The sequence below is a fragment of the Schistocerca serialis genome, chromosome 1 (genome assembly GCF_023864345.2).
Source record: "Schistocerca serialis cubense isolate TAMUIC-IGC-003099 chromosome 1, iqSchSeri2.2, whole genome shotgun sequence".
Classification (NCBI taxonomy): domain Eukaryota; kingdom Metazoa; phylum Arthropoda; class Insecta; order Orthoptera; family Acrididae; genus Schistocerca; species Schistocerca serialis.
Window position 1 is genome coordinate 1,018,271,378 of NC_064638.1, and position 25,936 is coordinate 1,018,297,313.

At 41.0% G+C, this 25,936-nt stretch overlaps 1 protein-coding gene across 1 annotated transcript in view; it reads left to right on the forward strand.

Moving 5' to 3' along the window:
• The window catches only part of LOC126413465 (sodium leak channel NALCN), a 429,358-nt gene that overhangs the window by 53,714 nt on the left and 349,708 nt on the right, over nucleotides 1-25,936 (forward strand). The window contains exon 4 of the mRNA XM_050083266.1: nucleotides 6,906-7,021. Coding sequence (XP_049939223.1) covers nucleotides 6,917-7,021 — 105 coding nt within the window. The 5' untranslated portion in view covers nucleotides 6,906-6,916. The remainder of the gene's footprint in view (nucleotides 1-6,905; nucleotides 7,022-25,936) is intronic.

Here is a 25,936-nt window from a genome sequence, read left to right on the forward strand (position 1 = left end):
TCTCATAAATTTTTCTCTTATGGACTTAGAAAAAAATGTGCGTTGAGGGATTTAGAGAAATTCCGCATCATCAAACTCTGATGAATTTCACCTCGTGGGACTCAGAACAATCTTGTCTCATGAGATTCTAATGAGTTCCTGTGAAATGAAAGTTTTCCAAATCCATGCAAGCAAAATTATTCTCAACATGAATGTTTGAAGACCATAAGAGAAAAATTTATCTGAGTCACCTTGTCTCGCAATCGACTTTGTTGGGCCCATCTTTCATTTCTGCCTTCTCTCTATATTTGAAAAGAATGGATTACCATTGGGAATTTCATTTTTTTATTATTTACATCAATATCGAGATACATTAAGATGCCACCTTGAAAGACACACTTCCGTCAGACACCTAAGTAATTTTCTGAAATAGCACACTTGAATACTGTGTGTTTTGGCTTCATGTTGTGGCATAAACAACAGTGAGCACCCATAAACAAATGGCCTATGTACACTGTAATAAGTCAGTTTTCCTGCAGAATACTTGCTGGATGTTTCATTGAAGGAAAAACCTAAGAAAACCAATAACACTTAAAGTGATCAGTACAATTTATTTTTCGACTCTAATCTGTCTGAAATGGGTGATTACTTGCAGTTAGAAATATTGAGAATGATAAAAGTTGTTGGCGAGTGTCGCGATAATTATGCAGCCACGCAAAGATTGTATGCCAAAAGGTATCCCGATGCCCGTCATCTCATGAAGGTTACAGTTAGGTCTCTGGCAAGACAAGCTGAAAGAGGAACCTTGAAAAGGCAGAGACAAAAGACGAGCCTGAGAGAGGGATTGTGCTGGGAGTTGGTACTATCATCGCTGAAGTTCCACACCTTTCAACTCGTAAGATTCAGTGAATGCATGGTGTACCTTGATCAATGGAATCTCGTGTTTTAAGATAGTTTAAATTCCACCCATATCGCTTAGATATCACCCAAGCAATTGAGCTTGGGGATCCTGAGACACCTGGCATTTTGTTTTTCTTTGCATGCACTCTCTTTACAGATGAAGCAAGCTTCGACAATATGGGAGGAGTCAATCTCCATAACACACACTACTGGATGGAAGCAAATCCTTTGCTGGCAACGAGATCATCGAACATGGAGATGGTGATCAGTCAATGCCTGGGTGGGCATAGTTGGAGATTACGCAATAGGTCCTGTTTTTTATGGCAGAACGTTGAACAGCTTGTGCTATTTTGATATTCTCCAGAATCTGGTGCTTCCTTTACTATAAAATATCCCCCTAGACATACAAGCACAGATGTGGTTTCAACACAACAGCACCCCTGCATATCAGGCCTTACCTGTCAGGAGATACCTTAATGCAACTTACCCTAATCAATGGATTGGTATCAGTAGTGCAGTTTGTGAATTCCTGCAAAGATCACCAGACTTAATGTCATTGGAATTCTTCTTATGGGGAGCTGTGAAGCAGAAGGTGTACCCCACTCCCCTAACAATGCTAGAAGGTACGAGAGAAAAGATTGTGGCGGTTTTCCAGGCAGTCACCCATCAGACATTGAATGATATCAAGATCAGCTCCTGACAGAGAGTGCAAATGTGGATTAGGCAAAATGGGCAGTTGATAGAGCATCTGAGATCCTAAATTTCCAGTGATAACTATGTTAATCATCCTTTCCAGGGCTAACGATGTGCAAAGTCTGCTGGGCAACCTCCACATGGTGCACATTGGGTTCTGTTAATGCCGACAGTATTTGCTTTCAGGTTAATCCCTACTGAAGAATTTCAAGGCATTTTAAGTTCAAGAAAATTTCGCCAGTGGACAGAATTCAGAAACCATACAAGATTTTCATTAAAATTTTTTCCCAATCTTGCTTCGTTCTTGATATACTAGTAACCTGGGAAAGTTATAATGAAGTGCCCCCTGGCGACTAACCATTGGTTTTTCGGAGGGGGGGAGTTCCCTACAAACAATGCGAATTTTTTTCATGTAGAACACAAATACGGAAAAAAATAGGGGTTATCATTTGCAAAAATGAACTTGACCTTGGTTTGACCTCGAAAACAAGGTTCATGGTCATTTTGAGGTAACCACTCCATGACCCCCTTCAAAGCTTACGACTTTTACCAGATACTTTTATTTGCAGAATTGTGCTGCTCCAAAGATATCAGCCAGTATAGATTAAAATGAGGCACCCTGTATAATAATTATGCTGCCACTTTTGTTATATATTTAATGCTGTTATCATTGTTGTCTTTACACACAGGTCTGATGATGGCATAATGTAATGCTGAAACTGGTTGTACAAATAAAATAATAACTGGAAATCTTAGACAGCTGAAGGTTTTTGATTTGATGGTTTAAGGTTTCTAGTCTAGCACTTATCCACTGAGCCACTACACACACGCATGGAACTACAACGGGCATCGATACAAAACAGCTTAAGAACTGAGGAGCTTTTTGAACTGGCAAATATAAATAAATGTAAAATATTTTGAAATCATAAAATGTGTATCAGAATATGATAGTTGACAATATCTTCCAATTTCTGAACTACATCTCAGTAGGTGTTTTGACCTCTGTTGCAAGGGTTGTTATTAAGGTAGCAACTAACAAGTTAAGTTCCAAAAGAACCTTGTAAAATACTGTAACTGTTCAGTGCATCATTGGTGCAGATTTTGTCTCTACCAACTACATGTCTAGCAAGTACAAGTACACTACTGGCCATTAAAATTGCTACACCAAGAGGAAATGCAGATGATGAACGGGTATTTATTGGGCAGATATATTATACTAGAACTGACATGTGATTACGTTTTCACCCAATTTGGGTGCATAGATCCTGAGAAATCAGTACCCAGAACAACCACCTCTGGCCGTAATAACGGCTTTGATACGCCTGGGCATTCACATCTCCTCTGAATCCATGCCCCACCTCATCTCTGTGACACCCCGCGCACCCACTTTCTACATGCTTTCCAAAATGCGCAAACCCAATAACCCTTGACACCCCATTGTACATGGTTATTGTGCCTGTGGTGAAAGGATTTTGGCCGTCAGTGACCAACAGCTCAAACCAGATACCTGTAATCTATCCTCTTCCATCAAAGATACCAATTGCTTGCTTCACTGATTTTCCACCATCCTCCCTCCTTTGCCTCTGCTCTCCTCTCCCCTCACCCTGCTATCCCTCCTCCTTTCCTATCCCATTCCAGATTGCTATTCACACAACAGTCGCATTGCGGTCAGAGCTGCTGGTGGTAGCAGTCATGTGTGTGTGTGTGTGCGTGTGTGTGTGTGTGTGTGTGTGTGTGTGTGTGTGTGTGTGTGTGTGTGTGTGTTTTCTTTGCTGAAGAAGGCTTTGACTGAAAGCTGTAATGTGTAACAGTCCTTTCGTTGTGCCTGTCTACAGTGAGTAGCAATTAGTTTGTTTTCTTATACTGTTAATAGTTCATATTAATAGGGAATGACTATTGTTAGATTTTTGTGATATTATGTTGTGAATCAGGGTTTGCATGTTTTAGTAATTTTCTTGTTGTAGTCTTCTTTAAAACATCCTCAAAAGAACCACATGGTGTTTCTGAAACTCTTTCAGATTTGTGGTGGAACACACGTAGGTTTTACATTTTTCAGTGGATGTTTGCAATTTTTGGTCTTCATGACCAAGATAAAAGTTATTTTTTCCAGCAGTCTTTCTTCACTATTATTGGTTTGTTACAACATAAATCCCATGGTGCATTTACAGTTTCTCCTGCTTCCCAACTGGAGTCTGAAGTCTCCCAGAATTCTAAAAGGGTACCATGTGGGTTTTCAGACAGAACATCCTTCAGACCTTCCAAGAATTTACATTTTTTCTTAGGTTCTGCCTGTTGTCTTTGTTGGCTGGGGCATTTCATTGGTTAAAGAATAGACTCTGTTAGGACATATTGAAAATAAGAGATACTTTGGGGTTAAATTAAAAGATACTGTGGGGGTCAAATTAAATGATAGAATCCAGTATCTGTAACCAGTGAATTACATTCCTTACTCTCCCCACATACTCCTTTGTGGAATATGTACTTTTATAACTCAAAGGCATAAAGTAGGAATATAGTTTTTTATGATACTCTCAGCATAAATTATATGCCTAATAGCATTGTGAGCAATTACTTTGTTAACAGTTGTGAAGAAAGTTATCTTTTGCTTGCATTTGTATCCAGTGCCTTCTGGATGCTCCAACTTATCATTGTAAAATGATGATACACACTTTATAATGTGAAAAGGATATTGAAGGAAGTTTAGAAACATCAAAATATTTACCTCCTCTAAAAGGGAACAATATTGAACAGAACACATGCATCTTAGTTCCACATTGTAGTTTTAGCATATTGTTAAACTTCCCAAGATTTGATTATTAGATCATGATAAATGATAAAGAATTCAATAGGGCTCTAGATTAAATAGTTAGCTGGATAAATTTTAGTTAGCTGTTGTTTCTTATAGTGCCTACTGTTCAGCAATCAATTTCTATAGGAAATAAACTTGCTTCTCATGTGCAATGCTTGAAATATGCATTTTTCCACAGGTTTAACCACATCTTTGTATCTTTTTTACAAATGTTTAAATAGTAAAAAGAAAATCATAAGCATAATGTATGGTAATTTATCAACAAATGATATTCTGTGTGTAAGGGGCAGTCAGATGAAATTGAGATAGATGTAAAAAAACGTAAGTAAACTGTTTATTATTTTAAAATTAATCACCATAACTGTTAATACATGTATCCCAATGTGAGACAGGATGGTCATTACCTTCATGGAAAAATCTTTACTGTTACCTATAAAACCGTGATTGTGCCAAGGCATGCCCGTCTTCTTATGAAGCAAATCGATAGCCACAGATGATTTTCTTCAGAACTCCAAAAATAGGGAAATTGCATGGGGAGAGACTGGGATTGTATGGAGGATGGTGAGGGCTTCCCAGTGTAACTACTGCAGCACATGTGAAGCAGCCTTCCAAGAAAATGCCTAGGCATTATCCTGCAATAGAATGATGCCATCCTTCAACATCCTTGGGTGTTTAAACTTGATGGTATGCTTCAATTTTTGCAAAGTGCCCACATGCTGCTGTGCATTAATTCTTCCAGTAAGTCAACGATCAGCAAGCTCTTGCAGTCAAAGAAAAGGATCATCTTGACTTTCCCAGAGCTTGTGTGGATGGTTTTGGAATTTTTCGGTGATGATAAATCCATGTGCCTCCATTGTTGGCTCTGATCTTTGCTCTCTGGTTCTAAATTATGGTACCAAGTTTCATCTCACAACAACATGGGGCAGGAAACAGTATTCTTCATTTTAATACCATTCCAAGTGCACCAGTGATGTCAACATTCTGTTCGACTTCTGCTCCTCCGTCAGCCTGTGGGGAACCCACTTCACACAGATTTTCTGGACCTCCAGAAGCTCTGTCAGGACGGCGTGAGCAGTACCATGACTGATGCCCAACATGAACTAACTGTCTTCCATCATCCACTGTCAGTCATTTCCGTTGGCAGCTCCACTGCTGCAATGACAGAAGGGGTAATGACGTGATGGGCCTGTCCTGACCAACTGTTGTGTTTCAGTGACACCCAGCCTTCTCACAATTGTTTATTGCACATGAACACATGTGCATATGCCATACTGTGTTTGTCATACACAGCAGACATTTGGGCATGACTTTCACTACCTGACACTCATTCCACAGTCAAAAACCACATTGTACCTCACTGTTCTTTTTTCCTGGACACACATATGATTCACTGACATCACATCTGGGCATGTCTAACAGACAATTGGCATAGCAGTGAATTTTTGCACTGTTTCTTTCTAATTCCCCGTACAGGGTACCCCTACTTCCACAACTTCCTGTGTTACCAGCACCCATGCCATGCTTTGTATGTAGTCTGTCTCATTTTCATTTGACAGTGCATTATACTAAATTGTTGATGAAATGATGTTCTGTTTTTACAAATGATAAATTGAATTAAATATTTTAGTAATTTCTAATTAATTGATAGATGAGATAGTGATATCTGAGTGAGATGTAAAAAAATCGGTAAACACATATATCTGTGGAATGGTTTTAGACTTTTCATGCAGACACTAACACATAGAAAACATGGGTACAAACATTAGATTGGCACACAATTCTGAAAATGAAGAAGTAAACACATAAGAAGCACGGATGTAAATATTAGGTTTTCTCATAATTGTGAGAATGAAGAACTGAGCTAAACATAAGAGGGTAGTACGCAGTTGTGAAATTAACGTATACAGTAATTATCATTAAAATACAGGAATGAGAAAGTGATGACAGGTAACACATTAAATAAAGCTGAATGAGTTGAACAATATACATGACAGCGTGACACACAGGTAAATGGGGAAGAAAATATTGAGAAAATCTCTATTTCTTTCTCTCCTTCCCTCCCTCCCCCCTCCCTCTTTCCCTCCCTCATTCCTGCCCCCCCTCTCCCTCCCTCATTCCTGCCCCCCACTCTCCCTCCCTCATTCCTGCCCCCCACTCTCCCTCCCTCATTCCTGCCCCCCACTCTCCCTCCCTCTCCCCCCCTCCCCCCCCCTCTCTCTCTCTCTCTCTCTCTCTCTCTCTCTCTCTCTCTCTCTCTCTCTCTCTTCCCCCCCTCTCCCCCTACCCCCTCCCCCACCCCCTCCCCCACCCCCACCCCACACCCTCCCTTCCTATCTCTGTTCCTCCTACTTTTTCTCATTGTTTAATTGTTGCTATATGTCCATCTCTCTCTGTTAGTGATTTGTAATACCATTTAAAATGCAGAATGTTTCATCATCACATCACTCTTCTGTTTATTTGACTCTTTGTCAGGCAAAATTCACAATTTGTTCTCTGGTCTAAATGTTGAATAACGTTATTGCAGAGGCTGCCAGCATGGTGCTGGGGAGGAAGCAGAGTCTCAAAGGGGACACTGTCCTCGCAGACTATGGTCCAGAAGAGGCTCTTAATGAAAGTGCTGATATTGAATGGGTGAACATGGTAATCTTTATATCAGCTGATATTTAACTTAGTTTTTTATTGTATGTATCACCACACCTTTCAAGCTAATGAGTCTAAGTAACTGCTTCAAATATAGAGTAATTCTTTTGAAGACAACCCATAGTTTATTGTGTAGAGGTACAATTTTTTTGCTGTGTGTTCAAGCACTATGTTGAATTCATGAGACTTTTAGGATTCAGGCTTTACAGCAAAATCATCATTAACACATAGTGTAGGTGTTCTGAATAGCTATTATCTGGAAAATTTCAGTTAAATTTTCTGGGTAGGTATATTCTATATTGGATAGGATATGCAGATATTTTGCTCCAGACCAGAACAGTTTATTTAACTAATGCTTATTTTTATGGCAAGGTTTATTAACTCTGTTCATCTAACAGAATAGAGCCCGCTATTGTAAGAAACTAGTACAGAAAAGGTTTAACATGGCATTTAAATCTGTACTCCATTCCACCAAGCGGTGTATGGCAGTGTGTATATGTTGCATATGTTGCACGAGAATCATTTCCCACCTTCCTGTTCCATTTTTAGATAGTTTATTGGTAGGGTTGGTAGGGGAATTATTGCTACTTCTTTCTATATGTGAACTACTTTTTCCCTCCTGATTACTGTGTAAAATATAAGTTGGCTGAAGTAATGTGTTTCTTGACTCATATTAGAATGGGTTTTTGAAGTTTTGAGAATAAGGCTCATCACAGTGCCTTTCATGTAGCTTCTACCTTTGCAGTTTGTTCAACATTTCTGTGATGTTCTCATGGAAATTAAATAAATATCTGATGAACTTTGCAGCTTGTACGTGAATCTTCTCTGTCCCTTCCACTAATCCACATTGGTAAAAGTCCCAGAATGATGAACAACCCTGAAGAATTAGTTTAACCAAGTTTTTGTAAGTTACTTTGTCTGTTTATGAATTGCAGTTCCTTAGAATCCTGCTGATTCATCTGTCTGGCATCTACCTTCCCACATCTAAATTTATTTTGATCTTCCTCTTTATATTGCCCTGGACACATACTCTCAAATACCTAAAGGTTGTGACTGATTCAAGTAAGTGTCTACCAGTCTTGTAGTAACTTTATTTATTTATGTACATTACATTACTTTTTTCTTAAATTTCCACAACAAATAGCTCCCCTGCCCCTGCGCTTGCAACTTTGTAGAACAATATAATCAGCTGGATAATTTAATGACATATGTGTTTGGTGTGTCCTACTTTCCGTTGTGATATGTGTCTTCATTTCCTTTGTGACATGTGTTATGTATTTAATCATTTGATGTAGCTGACTGTAATGAATTTAATATAACATTTGTGTTTTTGATGACCATGAGAGACAGAAGGAAGAGTATGAAGCCCAAAGCCAACACACAGCCTTCTTCTCTTGAACAGCACTAATGGGCCCCCAAGTTTGAACAGATGCATCATTATCAACAGTTGTACACCCTTACTCCATGAGATAATGGTAAAGGGTGTGATCTTCAATCCAAGATATTTGTATATATTCCAGTGCCACCACTTCTCTCCCCATCATAAAAATAAATGTAACTCCCAATTGTGGATAACACGAGTAATAATAAAAAAGGACACTTCATAAGCTCAGTCCATGGATCCTAGCAGGCCCATCAACACAACATGATGGCCAGTAATTACAAGTACCATCTAATCCACCAGCCAAAAATAAATACATTTCTTGATTTTGACTTGCATGCAAAATAAAAAAGGACACTTCATAAGCTCAGTCCATGGATCCTAGCAGGCCCATCAACACAACACGATGGCCAGTAATTACAAGTACCATCTAATCCACCAGCCAAAAATAAATACAATTCTTGATTTTGACTTGCATGCAAAATTTCAAAACCTTGATCACCATAGGAAATGACACAAGTTCTCAGAAACACAGTAAATCACCAAAGTTTGCAAATGTAGTGAATAAAATTTTGCTGTGAATCAACAGCAAAATTTTCACATATTCTGAGGGCACAAATTGAAATAATTCTAAACTAAAATGGAAATGTGTAGCCGATTCAACACACAGTGACACAGCTCCTCATTCTGCTATGGTCAAAAACTGAGACCTCACTCCATCATCCAGCTGGGCCTTAAATACCCTTAGGCTGAACTTTCCAAGATTACATGTCAACAATGTAGGAAAAGATAGATTGTGATTTAATGTAAAGATGACATTTTAAGTTGCAGACAGGTACAGTTAAAAGACACTTACATGTAAGCTCTCAGCCACAGCGGAGTGTTTGCTGATATGAAAGTTTCATATTAGCGCACACTCCGCTGCAGAGTGAAAATCTCATTCTGGAAACATCCCCCAGGCTGTGGCTAAGCCATGTCTCCACAATATCCTTTCTTCCAGGAGTGCTAGTTCTGCAAGGTTTGCAGGAGAGCTTCTGTGAAGTTTGGAAGGTAGGAGATGAGGTACTGGTGGAAGTAAAGCTGTGAGGATGAATTCCGAAAACATTGATGATGTGAAACCCAACTCGCACTTATCTCACATATCATACTGAAAGCCTTTGATCGAGGCAGTCAGGTAGATGCAGTATTTCTTGTTTTTTGAAAAACATTTGACTCAGTACCACACCTGCACTTACTGTCAAAAATACAATCATATGGGATATTAATTGAAATTTGTGACTGGATTGAGGACTTTTTGATAGTACACAGCATGTTATCTTGGATGGAAAGTCATCCTCAGATATAGAAGTAACTTGATGTGTGGCCCATAGAAGTGTTTTGGGACCCTTGCTGTTCATGTTGTATATTAATGACCTTGCAGTCAATATTAATAATAACCTCAGACTTTTTGCAGATGATGCACTTATTTATAATGAAGTACTACCTGAAGGAAGCTGGATAAATATTCAATCAGATCTCAATAAAATTTCAAAGTGGTGCAGAGGTTGGCAACTTGTTTTAAATTTCAGAAATGTAAAGTTGTGTGCTTTACAAAAAGAAAAAAACATTGTATCCTATGACTATAATGTCAGTTGGAATCGGCCAACTTGTACAAATACATGGATGTAACTCTTTGTAGAAATATGAATTAGAATGTTCACATAGGTTCAGTAGTGGGTAAAGTAGATGGTAGACTTTGGTTTATGAGTAGAATACTGGGGAACAGTAATCAGTCTACAAAGGAGATTGCTCACAAATCACTCATGTTACTCGTTCTAGAACATTACTCAAGTGTGTGGGAACCGTACCAAATAGGACTTACAGGGGATATTGAATGTGTACAGAGAAGGGCAGCACAAATGTTCACAGGTTCATTTGATCCATGGTAGGGTGTTACAGAGACACTGAAGGAACTGAACTGGAAGACTCTTGAAGATTGACATAAACTATTCTGAGAAAGTCTATTAACAAAGTTTCAAGAACCTGCTTTAAATGATGATTCTAAAGATATACTACAATCCCCTATGTATCACTCACATAGGTATCATGAGCATAAGATTGGAATAATTATTGCACGCACAGAGGCATTCAATCAATCATTTTTCCTGCATTTCATATGTGAATGGAACATGAATAAACCCAAATAACTGGTACAATTGGAGGTATCTTCTACCATGCACCTCATGGTGGCATTCAGAGTATGGAGTAGATGTAGATCTCCTTCTTTTAAATGAAAATTAATTTTCAAAGCTTTGTCTGTTATTGTTTTCTTCTCCCTGATAATCTTCATTAATTTTACATGCTGCAGACACAAATTTGGTACTGAAATGTTCAGAGCATCATAATTCTCTGTACCTAGTATGGTTGCTGTGATATATACACATAAGTAACATGCTTTGAATACTGTCATCACACATGCTCAGAGGAGGTTCTGTTTGTTCCCAATTAGATATTTCCTAGTGGCTGCCTATCCCATATATATGGCCAGCACATGATGCAGTGGCTCTTCATTGGCAGCTTCAAGTGGCTGTGACACACCCCCTTAATTGCTGAGTACCCCATGGATGTTCTGGGTCTGATGTTAGCATCTCTCTGCTGCTTCGGAGAACTTGTTACTTCACACCACAACAGACTATAAGGGGCATTCAAATGAAACCCAGTCACTAGTGTAAAGTAACGGTGGTTGTTGTTGTTGTGGTCTTCAGTCCTGAGACTGGTTTGATGCAACTCTCCATGCTACTCTATCCTGTGCAAGCTTCTTCATCTCCCAATACGTACTGCAGCCTACATCCTTCTGAATCTGTTTAGTGTATTCATCTCTTGGTCTCCCTCTACGATTTTTACCCTCCACGCTGCCCTCCAATACTAAATTGGTGATCCCTTGATGCCTCAGAACATGTCCTACCAACCGATCCCTTCTTCTTGTCAAGTTGTGCCACAAATTCCTCTTCTCCCCAATCCTATTCAATACTTCCTCATTAGTTACGTGATCTACCCATCTAATCTTCAGCATTCTTCTGTAGCACCACATTTCAAAGGCTTCTATTCTCTTCTTGTCCAAACTATTTATCATCCATGTTTCACTTCCATACATGGCTACACTCCATACAAATACTTTCAGAAATGACTTCCTGACATTTAAATCTATACTCGATGTTAACAAATTTTTCTTCTTTAGAAATGCTTTCCTTGCTATTGCCAGTCTACATTTTATATCCTCTCTACTTCGACCATCATCAGTTTCTTTGCTCCCCAAATAGCAAAACTCCTTTACTACTTTAAGTGTCTCATTTCCTAATCTAATTCCCTCAGCATCGCCCGACTTAATTCGACTACATTCCATTACCCTCGTTTTGCTTTTGTTGATGATCATCTTATATCCTCTCTTCAAGACACTGTCCATTCTGTTCAACTGCTCTTCCAAGTCCTTTGCTGTCTCTGACAGAATTACAATGTCATCGGCGAACCTCAAAGTTTTTATTTCTTCTCCATGGATTTTAATACCTACTCCGAATTTTTCTTTTGTTTCCTTTACTGTTTCCTCAATATACAGATTGAATAACATCGGGGAGAGGCTACAACCCTGTCTCACTCCCTTCCCAGCCACTGCTTCCCTTTCATGTAAGTAACGGTGATGATTTTATTAACCCAAAAATGTAGTCATACGCAGTATACATACTCAAAAATAGTCGCCAAAACTGTTGGCACATTTATCCCATTGTGACACTAGCCGGTCGATTCCATCCTTGAAGAAGCTAATAGTCTGCTGTCGGATGCAGGCATGGACCCAGTCAAACACTTCATCATACGTTACAAATTGATGTCTGTGAATATATTGTTTTAGAGGTCCAAACACATAAAAGTCACATAGTGAAAGGTTGGGACTGTATGGTGGATGTCCCAGCGTTTCCCACCAAAACTGCTGCAATGTCATCTTCACCACATTGGCTGTATGTTGGCGGGCATTATCGTGCAGGAGGATAACACCATTGGATAACATGCCTTGGCGTATCGACTTGATGGCTTGTGTAAGTTTCTGTAAATTGGCTTGATAACGCTTGGCACTGATGGTGGTTCCCTGTCCATTAACTCGGCAAGCAGTGGGCCCTTGTGGTCTAAAAAGGAGGACATCATGACCTTACCAGAACTGGTGTGCATGGCCTTTGATTCCTTTGGAGGTGGTGAAGTCACATGTTTCCACTGCTTGCTCTCATGTTTGCTTTCCGGTTCAAAATGGTGACACCATGTTTCGTCACCCCATGACAATGCGTGACAGAAAGCCATATTCCTCCTCGTGATAATGCTGCAGATGACCATTCGAGTATTGCACTGTTCGGCAGTCAGTTGGTGGGGAACCCACTACACACAGATTTTTTGAAAGTTCAAGTGTTGATGCATTATGGTGTGGGCTGTGCCCACACTAGTACCCAGTAATCAATGGATCTCGTCCATGGTGGTTCTGCAGTTGTCCATGACTAAAGCATTCACTTCCACAACTGTTTCCAGTGCGACAACATGACGAACCTCTCCAGGACAAGCATCATCTTCCAGTGCTGCAGCCCTCAAGGAATCATTTGCACCATTCCACAACACTTGAATGACTCAGATTGTACTCACCGTACACAGCCTTCATTTGTCGATACATTTAACGATCTCCAACTCCCTCTACCGCCAAAAATCGAATCACTCCTCGTTGTTCCTCCTTACTTGCCTACATGTTCGTTAGTAGATGATAACTTGTGTGACCACCTTCTCTTCGACATGAAACAACACTGGCACTATGCAACGTCAAACAGTGTGCACGCATCAGTCTTTCTACCAATAGTTGGCACCACCATACCCGCAGTTACGTGGTGCCAACTTATGTGTAAGGCAAAGGTAGACACATTGACCAGGTTTCATTTGTATGAACCTCATACTTCACAATGTCTGGCCCAACATTTATAAGTATTGTTCTCATACATTGCACAAGCAAGTATAAGAAAGAATATACTAATATGGGTTGAAAGTTTCTTGAAGTGCGACATTATTTTTGAACCTGTGCAAGCTACATTAAAATTTTGTGGCGTTCTCTCATTTATTCGCCATTCAGTTTTCTCTTATGTTAATTTATGTTGCACTGCATTCTAATACTGCCATTACTAATCTTTCTTTCAAAATTGTTTTGATTCAGCTCTTTACTGTACTATATTGTATGTAACTCTTTGCAGTTTAATCTGTGAACTCTAATCGAAAACCCTGTGTTGATATTTGTTAAACCAATAAAGAAACAGATGATGTTGTTAGTTGTTATCTTCAGAAGGTGCAATTTCCAGTAAATGTTACAGCAACATATGTACATAAGTGCATCTTTCATACCCACATGTTCCTTCTTAAAAATGAGAAAAGAGGAAAACATTAAACAAGGTAGGTCAAGGACAGAGATATATCACGTAGGACCCAGTTTAAGAAGAACCCATGAAGGAAGCTGTCATTTTGGACTCTTCCCCCCCCCCCCCCCCCCTGCCCCCTTCACCTGAGTCAGAAACTGCACAGAACTTTATATCACATGGCTGTATGATATTAAGGGATACTACTAAAACAAAATTTGCATAGTTTACATAATGAACTAAATGATATTCACCCAGATTTGAATAACAGTAACTGCAGCGCCTTCAGCCTTCATCAGCTGTTCATCACTATATGCCTTAAGGCAACATGGACAGGTAGTACAGGTAATGCATTGCCTGTTCTCCTCTGCATTCACATTTTGTCAGTCCTTTGGAAAATCCCATTAGACAAAGTTGACCATGGATTTGCTTACACCTTATCATAGCCTGTTCAGTGATCTCCACATGGTCTACTCTAAAGAATCGCCAGGCAGTAGATGCACAGCGGTTTCATGTATGTTTTAAGTTGTCATATGTAGCCGCCCACAATTGTTCTCTGGCAGCAGGTGGAGACGTAGTTCATGCTGCTGTTGAAGTAAGGAAACTTCTTCTGGATTTCACTATAGACCATGATGCACAGCAGGTTTCATGTATGTTTTAAGTTGTCACATGTAGCCACCCACAATTGTTCTCTGGCAGCAGGTGGAGACATAGTTCATGCTTCTGTTGAAGTAAGGAAACTACTTCTGGATTTCACTATAGACCATGGTGGTTTATGGCCGTGAAGAGGGTGTAAATGCTTTAGTTCATCCATTTTAATTTCTATGTCTATAGCTACTGTACCACACATATCATGTGGAACAGTACCTTCCAAATAATAAACCTTGTCTGAAGGTGTCAGTTTCTGACATCCAGTTGTAAGTTGTGCAGTTTCATTCAGTGCAACTTCTACTTGCATTGCCTGGGCAGATTTGTATCATACAAGGCACGCAAACTCCCCGACAGAGAAATAGGATTCTATGGTGGAGGTTCTGATGACTTGAAGTTGGACTCCCAAGTTACTGCCCATGAGTTTCTGAATGATTTTATTTCAAGCTGACACTTTTAGCTTGGTGGTGAGACAATGTGTACAGTATGTTAAAGACCTGTCTAAAGTGATGCCGAATATTTTAGCATAAAACAGGCTTCCCAGTTAACTTTTGTTTTTCTATTCGCCTGTCTTTTTCAGAGATGGAAAGTACAGACCTGTATTTGTTGAGGATTAGGTTTCTGGTGGTTCTTACCATAATACTCAGTGCTGTTGTAGAACTTGTTCAGTCTCCTCAGGCTTCTTTGTTTGCGTTGCTAAAGCAAGATCATCTGCGTATATGGGGTGATGATTTGAAGTAACTAGTGAATGCCCCTCGTGCATGTAGAGTGTGGGAACCTTCAGCAGTGTTCTCGCTATCAGAAGCCATTTCAGAAGTGATGTCACAGTGGATGGTACAGCACCACACGTTTGCTTATGACATGTATGTGCAAAATGCCGAATGTAATCACAACACTGCAGCAGCTTTTTTGTGTTCATTTCAATCTGCAGTCCCATTCCCAGCTGCAATACGATTCTCAGATATTTTACTGGTCTGAGAACAAAAGGGAGTATCATAAAAAAGAAGCCACCAGATTCTAAGAAGAATGCAAGGGCACTGAAAAACTTCAAGATTTTTAGATGGGCATTGATTTGGAGCCCAGAGCAGTCTGCATAATGACACTTGCATAAATTAGAGTTAAGCTGAGAAGCAGAGCATACTATTTTGAGGGAAGAGATAACATTTCATCCAAACAAGATGTGTAGTATTCAACAATGGAAGGAAGCAGATTGTGAGCAAGCAACAAGAGGAATCTGGTATTTGAATGCAAGTGCTGCTTGAAGACGGTGAAAATGTGATAATCATCATGAGTGACGAGGCTCATTTTCATTTGAATGGGGAGGTTAACACGAAAAATTTCTGTTACTGGGATCTGAGAATCTGTGCATCATCCATGAAACACCACTCCATGCAGATCGGTGTGGTGTGCAATTAGCAATTTCAACAACTTCGGCCAAATTTTTTTGAAGATTAAAATGGTATGACTATGACAGTCAACATTGAACATTACATTCACACGCTTAACAATTTCTTATGTCCATTGACATCTGTACAGTAAGAACAACGATTATTTTCAACAAGGTGGTGCCACCCATCACACTGCATGTCGTTCGTCACATGTTTCTAGGGAGGGTCATTTCCCATTTTGGTGACATCCTGTGGCATCCAAGGTCTCCACACCCCTTCCCCCCCCCCCCCCCCCCCTTTCTCAATTTAAGCACTTGTGACTTCTTTCTGTGGGGATACCTAAAATCACATGTATATTCCCATAAAACCTGCATCTTGACTGATTTTAAGAACGTTGGTCAAGCAGGAAGTGGAAGCAATTGATCATGGAATATTGTACTGTGCTTGCACAGATTTTCAGCACGGGCTTGAAACCTGCATTCAAGAAAGTGTACACCACCTACCAGACATTATCTTTCATTCGTAATATGCATTTCAAATGGCATGTAATTATAAAGATGTCATTGTAATAAATTTACTTTTGCATTGCAAATGAGATGTGCACTGTTCATTTTTAAAATATCTGATTCCTGTTGCCAAATGTTAGGCCTTGGTTGGTGACTGGTGTGTATATTGAAGAGTGCAGCAGCAAAGCATTCCCTGTGACAAGCCATTCTTTTGGTTTCTCCAACAACTTTGTCTTCCTTAAAACTCAGTGAAGATCTTTCAACTATGTTGAAAAGTGCCAACTATTTTCATGAAGCCATGATTTTGTTTCATGCTGTAGATCTTGTGTAGCATGATGTAGTGTTAAACACTGTAACAGACTGAATATAGATCAATAAAAACAACTCCATTGATGTAACGTCTTTCAAATCCATCCTCTGTGTATTGGGTTAAGTTGGCTATTTGTGCTGTGTGGAATTCTTTTGAGGTCTGAAGCCTTGGAACCTGCCTGTTAGTTAGTTACATGTTCAATAGGTAATTTGAATGATTCTTTTATCAAAATGATGTGGAGTGAATCACTTTACGCGATATGTATATGTTGTGACTAGCCGATCTTTCAAAGTGCCGCCGCACAGTTAGGCGCGTCCTCTACATGCTCTACTGCCAGCCATGCAGCAGCAGCGCCACCTAAGCGGCCAGCCAGCCAGCATCCGCTAGACTCGGACTCGGTTATGATTTGACTGTTAAAGTGTACACACGTCTTTGTTTACTTGAGCTGTGACTTTCATGTATTGCGTCTTCCTAGAAATATATTTGTTCAACTTGAAGTTATAACAATTGGCGACAAGGATGGGATTTTTCTTTTCCATCATTGACCCACATGTTTCCATGGCTACTTTAGAGCAATTATTGCAAGGTCTCATAGAACAGCAAATGCTTCTCACAAATACGATTCATGATTTCGTCGTGGCGTTAAATGCGGGGTGTCTCTCGTCGTTGTCTGTACCTCCTTTTCCTCCATACGACGAGACAGCGGAAGACTGGTCTGATTACGAAAAACGTCTTCGACAGCACTTCTTGGCATTTCATGTCGCGGACGAACAAACATGTAAGTCTCTGTTCCTTTCATGGATTGCACCTCAAATGTATCGGTTGTTGTCGCAATTGGCTCCTTTGAAAGATCTTGTTTCGTTGTCCTTTGCTGAAATGTACTCACTTCTATCCGTCTATTTTCAAAAGCAAACGCATGTGGTAGCCTCTCGTGTTGCCTTTTATCGTTGTCAAAACAACCGAATCAATCCTATCACGCTTGGGCTGCTGAACTTCATGGCCTCAGTAGAAAGTGTCAATTTGTTACTGAAGTTCACAAAGAATCCTACGCTGATTCCATGGTACAGGATGCTATTATCCGATCGGTGCCCGACAAAGAAGTTAGTCAACGTGCCCTTCGGTTGGCAAATCCGACTCTAGATGAAGACCTATCCATCGCTCAGTCTTTTGAAATTTCTCGCGCCACTGCAGCGCAAATAGAGGCATGGAGCGACATTGGGGAAATACAACCTCTGTACGATGTTGACGAAGCGTGTGGCGTGTCCCCGCCGGCCGACGTGGCTGCAGTACACTCCCAAGCGCAGCCTCGGCCTAACCGTAAACAAACCTCTAAGAAACTGCAGCAAAACCCACGGCAACTGCCTTCATGTCCGCAGTGTTTTATGAAACATTCACGAGAAGATTGTCCACAACGTTGGGCCATGCATCACAAATGCAAAAAAAAAGGGTCATGTGTCATCCGTTTGCAAATCCGACCGCATACATGATGTTCATGAACATGACGCTGATTCTGATTCTGTGTTGTCTGTCAATTGTACTTCTTCCCTTTCAGGGAAGTTATTCCTCACTGTCCAAATCCTTGGTCGGGATGTTCTCATGCAGGTGGATACTGGTTCTGCTGCCACTATAATTAATTCTCAGACGTATCTTCAGTTGGGTTCTCCACTCCTATCACCTGTCACTCGGCAATTACAGACGTACAATCAACAGAAGATTTCTCTCTTGGGACAATTTAATGCTGAGGTATCTTACAAATCCATCGTTCGCACTGTTCCCATATTTGTGATCGACCAGAGTAACGCAGAGAATCTTTTTGGTTTCGATGCCTTTCGCGTTTTTGGGTTCTCTGTAGATGACTCTGTCAATATCGTCTCTGATGCTATTCCTTATGCTCAACTGGATTTCTTGTCGACGACATTTTCGTCCCTTTTGTTCTCCTGGGTTAGGCCGTGCAAACGACTTTGAAGCTCATATCACGCTCAAACCCACTGCTTGGCCTAAGTTTTTTCAGGCTTGACCCATTCCTGTGGCCCTTCATGATCAGGTCTAACGGGAGCTGGATCATCTCACTGCTTCAGGGGTCTTGCTTCCTGTCACTTCCAGTGAGTGGTCCTCTCCTGTCGTTGTCGTTGTTAAGCCAAATGGTGATATTCGTCTCTGTGGCGATTTCAAAGCCACTGTAAATGCTCGATGCCTTATCGACACTTACCCTATGCCTCGACCTGAAGAATTGTTCACTAAACTTTCTGGAGGCCAGTATTTTTCTAAACTTGACCTGTCAGAAGCTTATCATCAACATCCTCTCGACACTGCTTCCCAGCAGTTTCTTGTCCTTAACACGCCTTTCGGCCTCTGTCAATACCAACAATTGCCATTCGGGGTTGCCAGCGCTCCTGCTCTCTTTCAGCGATTCTTGGGACAATTATTGCTCACTGTCCTGGGTGTATAAATTACCAGAACGACATTGTTGTCGCCGGCTCCACCACTGACGAACATCTTAAAAATCTCCGCACACTTTTTCATGTCTTACAGACTGTCGCTCTTAAGTGTAATCTTCAGAAATCAAATTTTTTCAGGCATGTATCACGTACTTGGGGTTTCAACTCTCTCGGGATGGTATTCGTCTGCTTCAGCAAACTGTCGCTGCGATCGATGCCCTTCCTCACCTTACATCTGTTAAGGAACTGCAGGCCTTCTTGGGAAAAATAGCATACTATCACAAGTTTTTACCATCTGCTGCTTCGGTGGCTCAGCCATTGCATCGCCTGTTGCATAAAAACGTGCCTTTTCACTGGTCTGTGTCATGTGATGCAGCTTTCCAGAAATTGAAGACTATGCTGAAACAGGCCCCGTGCCTGGCTACTTATTGACCTGGCCAACTCTTGTTCTTGTCACGGACACCTCTCAATATGGGGTTGGTGCTGTCCTTGCGCACCGTTTTTCTGACGGTTCTGAACAACCCATTGCTTATGCCTCCAAAACACTCACGGATGCCCAACAAAAGTATTCTCAAATTGAAAAAGAAGCTTTGGCCATTATTTATGCTCTTCATAAGTTTGGCGTTTTTCTATATGGATCCAAATTTCATCTTGTTACGGATCACAAACCACTTGTTTCCTTGTTTCATCCATCAATGTCACTTCCCAACAAGGCTGCACACCGCCTCCAGCGTTGGGCTCTTTACTTGTCTTGTTTCAATTATGAGATTCATTTCCAGCCGACGGCTCAACATGCGAATGCTGATGTACTGTCTCGCCTTCCCATGGGTCCTGATCTGGCATTCGATAGGGATGAACTTTTGTGTTTCCACCTGGATGTTGCCGAGCAGCGAGTTGTGGACGGGTTCCCCATCACCGGGGACCACCTGGCGTCTGCTACAGGTTCTGACCCTACCCTCTCCCAGGTTTTCACTGTATTCAGAAGGGTTGGCCATATCGTCCATCCGCTAAGACTTCTGATCCGTTGTGGAACTACTATGCTTTGCATTACTGCCTCATGGCTAGGGATGGTGTTATCCTCCTTTCCACCGAAAATGCTTCGCCGCGTGTTGTGGTACCCGTGTCTTTGCGTGCTTCGGTCTTGCGCCTCCTTCACCAAGGGCACTGGGGTGTCTCTCGCACAAAATCTCTGGTGTGCCATCATGTGTACTGGCCCGGCATTGACTCTGAAATCGCACACATGGTCGCTGCCTGCGGCCCTTGTACGTCACAGGCCGCCGCCCTGAAGTCATCTTTGTCACAGTGGCCTTCGCCTGAGAAGCCCTGGGAGCGTATTCATGCTGACTTCGCGGGACCTTTTTTAGGTACTTATTGGCTTCTCTTTATTGACGCCTACTCTAACTTTCCTTTCATTGTCCGTTGCACGTCGCCTACCACCGCGGCAACCACCAATGCACTAGCTCGCATTTTCTCTTTGGAAGGCCTTCCCTCTACTCTTGTTACTGGTAATGGTCTGCAATTTGCCTCTTCCGATTTTGCGGATTTTTGTACCCGTCATGGCGTCATGCATGTCACGGCCCCTCCGTTCCATCCACAGTCAAACGGTGAGGCTGAACGACTGGTCCGCACATTTAAGGCTCAGATGAGGAAACTCCTGGCTTCTTCTGCTGCTGATGATTCGCTTCTCCAATTTCTGGCTTCTTACCATTTCACCCCCCATGGGCGATCACAGCCTGGCTGAGCTCTTACATGGCCGACAGCCCAGCACTCTACTTCATCTTCTGCAGCCTTCCACCTCACGGCCGCGGGTGCCTTCGCTTGGCCGGTTCACCGCCGATGACCTTGTATGGGTACGACGATATAACAGGTGGCCAAAATGGAGTCCTGGCTGCATCTTACGTGGCCAATGCCTGTATGAAATCCAGATGGACACGGGTGTTGCAGTGCGTCATTCGGACCAGATTCGGCCTCGTGTGCCAGCAACGCCTGTTCCAGATGCCGATACACCACCTCACCACCTTCGGCTCTACCTGATGCTTGGGATACTGGAATCTCTCCTTACTTACAGTGCAGTCCTCTCACCATCATATCGGTGCCAGCACAAGAACTGACACCACCAGGAGACGTGCCCATGCAGGAACCAGATGACCATCATCTGTCAGAGCAACTCTACTCGTTTCCTTCTCCTACAGACACGGACACATCACCCATGTCTCCTGTTATAACAACCGGACTTGCCCCAACGGGCAGATTGGTGCCTGAGGCGCCAGCAGATTCGACCCCCACGTCTCCTGTCATCTTGACCCATCATTGTCGGGGACACTTCCGTCCGTACGGGAAGCCCCCTCCTCGAGACTTTACAGCCAGACAAACAACACCTATGGATGTTAGCAATCTACAGGCCACCTCCATCAAGACCTGTGCAAAAATTTCAAAGGGGGGAAAAGTGTTGTGACTCGCCGATCTTTTCAAAGCGCCACCGCACAGTTATGCGCGTCGTCTACATGCGGCACTGTCTGCAAGCCATGCAGCAGCAGCACCACCACCTAAGTGGCCAGCCAGCCAGCGGCTGCTAGACTCGGACTCAGTTATGATTTGACTGTTAAAGTGTACACACGTCTTACTCTGTTTACTTGATCTGTGACTTTCATGTATTGCGTCTTCCTAGAAATATATTTGTTCAACTTGAAGTTATAACAGTATACATGTTGAGTGTTGATACAGGGTGTTTATAAATGAATATCGGGTTTTTAATGCTTTATAATATTTATTACATTAATCTTATAGTTGTAGATGATATGTCAAATGAAAGAGCAACTCAAACAGTTCTACCAAGATCCTTATAAATGTTCAATGTGAGCACCATTTGTCACACGGCACATGTCAAGTATATAGCTGAGTTCTTCACAACACAAACGTTGATAAGTGTGTCTTCAGTGATTGTAGCAACAGTTGCTTCAGTCCAGGTTCTTAATTCAGGAAGGTCTGCTGGTAGTGGAGGCATGTACACATGATCCTTGATGAAGGCCCAAAGGAAAAAATCGCTTGGTGTTAGGTCGGGTGAACGTGGAGGCCATGCAAAGCAAGCCCTGTCATTGGGCCCCTTGCGGCATGTCCAGCACTCGGCTATAATAGACTTGATGTGTGCCTTGTGACAAATGGTGCTCACATTGAACATTTACAAGGTTCTTGGTAAAATTATTTGAGTTGCTCTTTCATTTTACATATCATTTATAACAGTAAGTTTAATATAATAAATATTATAAAGCATTAAAACCCCGATATTCATTTATAAACACCCTGTATTAATGCATTTTTTTAGTCCTACTCATGCAACTACAGTTATTTATCTATTTATTTATTGCAGGCTACCAGTTTTTAAATACAAATCCACCCACAATATATAAGGAGTTGTACAGAAAAAGTGATTTTAGGTTAGATTTAAAGCTTTCGGACATTTTATGTTATTCAGCATATGGTCAAAAAATTTTGTCACTGCATGTTGACCTCTTTTTCTGAGGCTCTGACAGCTCTAATAATGGTTAATAAAGATAATTTTTTCTCTAGTGTTGTAAGTGTGGACATTAGTATTTTTCTCAAATTGTGATGGATTTCTTACAACAAATTTCAGTAGCAAATATATGTATTGTGATGGTGCAGTTAAAACACCTAACTCATTGAAGAGGTACTTACATAATGACTGCAGGTGAAGACCACATATTATTCTTACTGCTAGCTTTTGTGGGTTCTACGGATTGGAGCGTGGAATGTCAGATCCCTTAATCGGGCAGGTAGGTTATAAAATCTAAAAAGGGAAATGGATAGGTTAAAGTCAGATATAGTGGGAATTAGTGAAGTTCGGTGGCAGGAGGAACAAGACTTTTGGTCAGGTCAATACAGGGTTGCAAATACAAAATCAAATATGGGTAATGCAGGAGTATGTTTAATAATGAATAAAAAAATAGGAGTACGGGTAAGCTACTACAGACACCATAGTGAACGCATTATTGTGGCCAAGATAGACATGAAGCCCACGCCTACTACAGTAGTACAAGTTTATATGCCAACTAGCTATGCAGATGATGAAGAAATTGATGAAATGTATGATGAGATAAAAGAAATTATTCAGGTAGTGAAGGGATACGAAAATTTAATAGTCATGGGTGACTGGAATTCGAGAGTAGGAAAAGGGAGAGAAGGAAACACAGTAGGTGAATATGGATTGGGGGAGAGAAATGAAAGAGGAAGCCGCCTGGTAGAATTTTGTGCAGAGCATAACTTAATCATAGCTAACACTTGGTTCAAGAATCATGAAAGAAGGTTGTATACATGGAAGAAGCCTGGAGATACTAAAAGGTATCAGATAGATTATATAATGGTAAGACAGAGATTTAGGAACCAGGCTTTAAATTGTAAGACATTTCCAGGGGCAGATGTGGACTCTGACCACAATCTATTGGTTATGAACTGTAGATTAAAACTGAAGAAACTGCAAAAAGGTGGGAATTTAAGGAGATGGGACCTGGATAAACTGACTAAACCAGAGGTTGTACAGAGTTTCAGGGAGAGCATACAGGAACAATTGACAGGAATGTGGGAAAGAAATACAGTAGAAGAGCAATGGATAGCTTTGAGGGATGAAATAGTGAAGGCAGCGGAGGATCAAGTAGGTAAAAAGATGATGGCTAATAGAAATCCTTGGGTAACAGAAGAAATATTGAATTTAATTGATGAAAGGAGAAAATATAAAAATGCAATAAATGAAGCAGGCAAAAAGGAATACAAACGTCTCAAAAATGAGATCGACAGGAAGTGCAAAATGGCTAAGCAGGCATGGCTAGAGGACAAATGTAAGGATGTAGAGGCTTATCTCACTAGGGGTAAGATAGATACTGCCTACAGGAAAATTAAAGAGACCTTTGGAGAAAGGAGAACCACTTGTATGAATATCAAGAGCTTTGATGGAAACGCAGTTCTAAGCAAATAAGGGAAAGCAGAAACTTTGGAAGGAGTATATAGAGGGTCTATACAAGGGCGATGTACTTGAGGACAATATTATGGAAATGGAAGAGGATGTAGATGAAGATGAAATGGGAGATATGATACTGTGTGAAGAGTTTGACAGAGCACTGAAAGACCTGAGTCGAAACAAGGCCCCCGGAGTAGACAACATTCCATTAGAACTACTGACAGCCTTGGGAGAGCCAGTCCTGACAAAACTCTACCATCTGGTGAGCAAGATATATGAGACAGGCGAAATACCCTCAGACTTCAAGAAGAATATAATAATTCCAATCCCAAAGAAAGCAGGTGTTGACAGATGTGAAAATTACTGAACTATCAGTTTAATAAGTCACAGCTGCAAAATACTAATGCGAATTCTTTACAGACGAATGGAAAAACTGATAGAAGCCAACCTCGGGGAAGATCAATTTGGAATCCGTAGAAATGTTGGAACAATTGAGGGAATACTGACCCTACGACTTATCTTAGAAGAAAGATTAAGGAAAGACAAACCTACGTTTCTAGCATTTGTAGACTTAGAGAAAGCTTTTGACAATGTTGATTGGAATACTCTCTTTCAAATTCTGAAGGTGGCAGGGGTAAAACACAGGGAGCGAAAGGCTATTTACAATTTGTACAGAAAGCAGATGGCAGTCATAAGAGTCGAGGGACATGAAAGGGAAGCAGTGGTTGGGAAGGGAATGAGATAGGGTTGTAGCCTATCCCCGATGTTATTCAATCTGTATATTGAGCAAACAATAAAGGAAACAAAAGAAAGGTTCGGAGTAGGTATTAAAATCCATGGAGAAGAAATAAAAACTTTGAGGTTCGCCAATGACATTGTAATTCTGTCAGAGACAGCAAAGGACTTGGAAGAGCAGTTGAACGGAATGGACAGTGTCTTGAAAGGAGGGTATAAGATGAACATCAACAAAAGCAAAATGAGGATAATGGAATGTAGTCAAATTAAGTCGGGTGATGCTAAGGGAATTAGATTAGGAAATGAGACACTTAAAGTAGTAAAGGAGTTTTGCTATTTGGGGAGCAAAGTAACTGATGATGGTCGAAGTAGAGAGGGAATAAAATGTAGACTGGCAATGGGAAGGAAAGCGTTTCTGAAGAAGAAAAATTTGTTAACATCGAGTATATATTTAAATGTCAGGAAGTCATTTCTGAAAGTATTTGTATGGAGTGTAGCCATGTATGGAAGTGAAACGTGGACTATAAATAGTTTAGACAAGAAGAGAATAGAAGCTTTCGAAATGTGGTGCTACAGAAGAATGCTGAAGATTAGATGGGTAGATCACATAACTAATGAGGAAGTATTGAATAGGATTGGGGAGAAGAGGAGTTTGTGGCACAACTGACTAGAAGAAGGGATCGGTTGGTATGACATGTTCTGAGACATCGAGGGATCATCAATTTAGTATTGGAGGGCAGCATGGAGGGTAAAAATCATAGAGAGAGACCAAGAGATGAATACACTAAGCAGATTCAGAAGGATGTAGGCTGCAGTAGGTACTGGGAGATGAAGAAGCTTGCACAGGATAGAGTAGCATGGAGAGCTGCATCAAACCAGTCTCGGGACTGAAGACCACAACAACAACAACAACAGCTTTTGTGGAATCAGTACTTTCTTTCTAAGTGATGAGGTTGCAGAAAATTATTCCATAAGACATTACTGAGAAGAAATATACAAAATGTGTCAGGCGGTGGATTCATTTGTTCCCAAGACTAACAACTGTACGAAGAGCAAAATAGCTGAACTAAATTGTTTGAGAAGTTCAATAATCTGCTTCTTCCAGGACAAGTTTTTATCAATATGTACATCC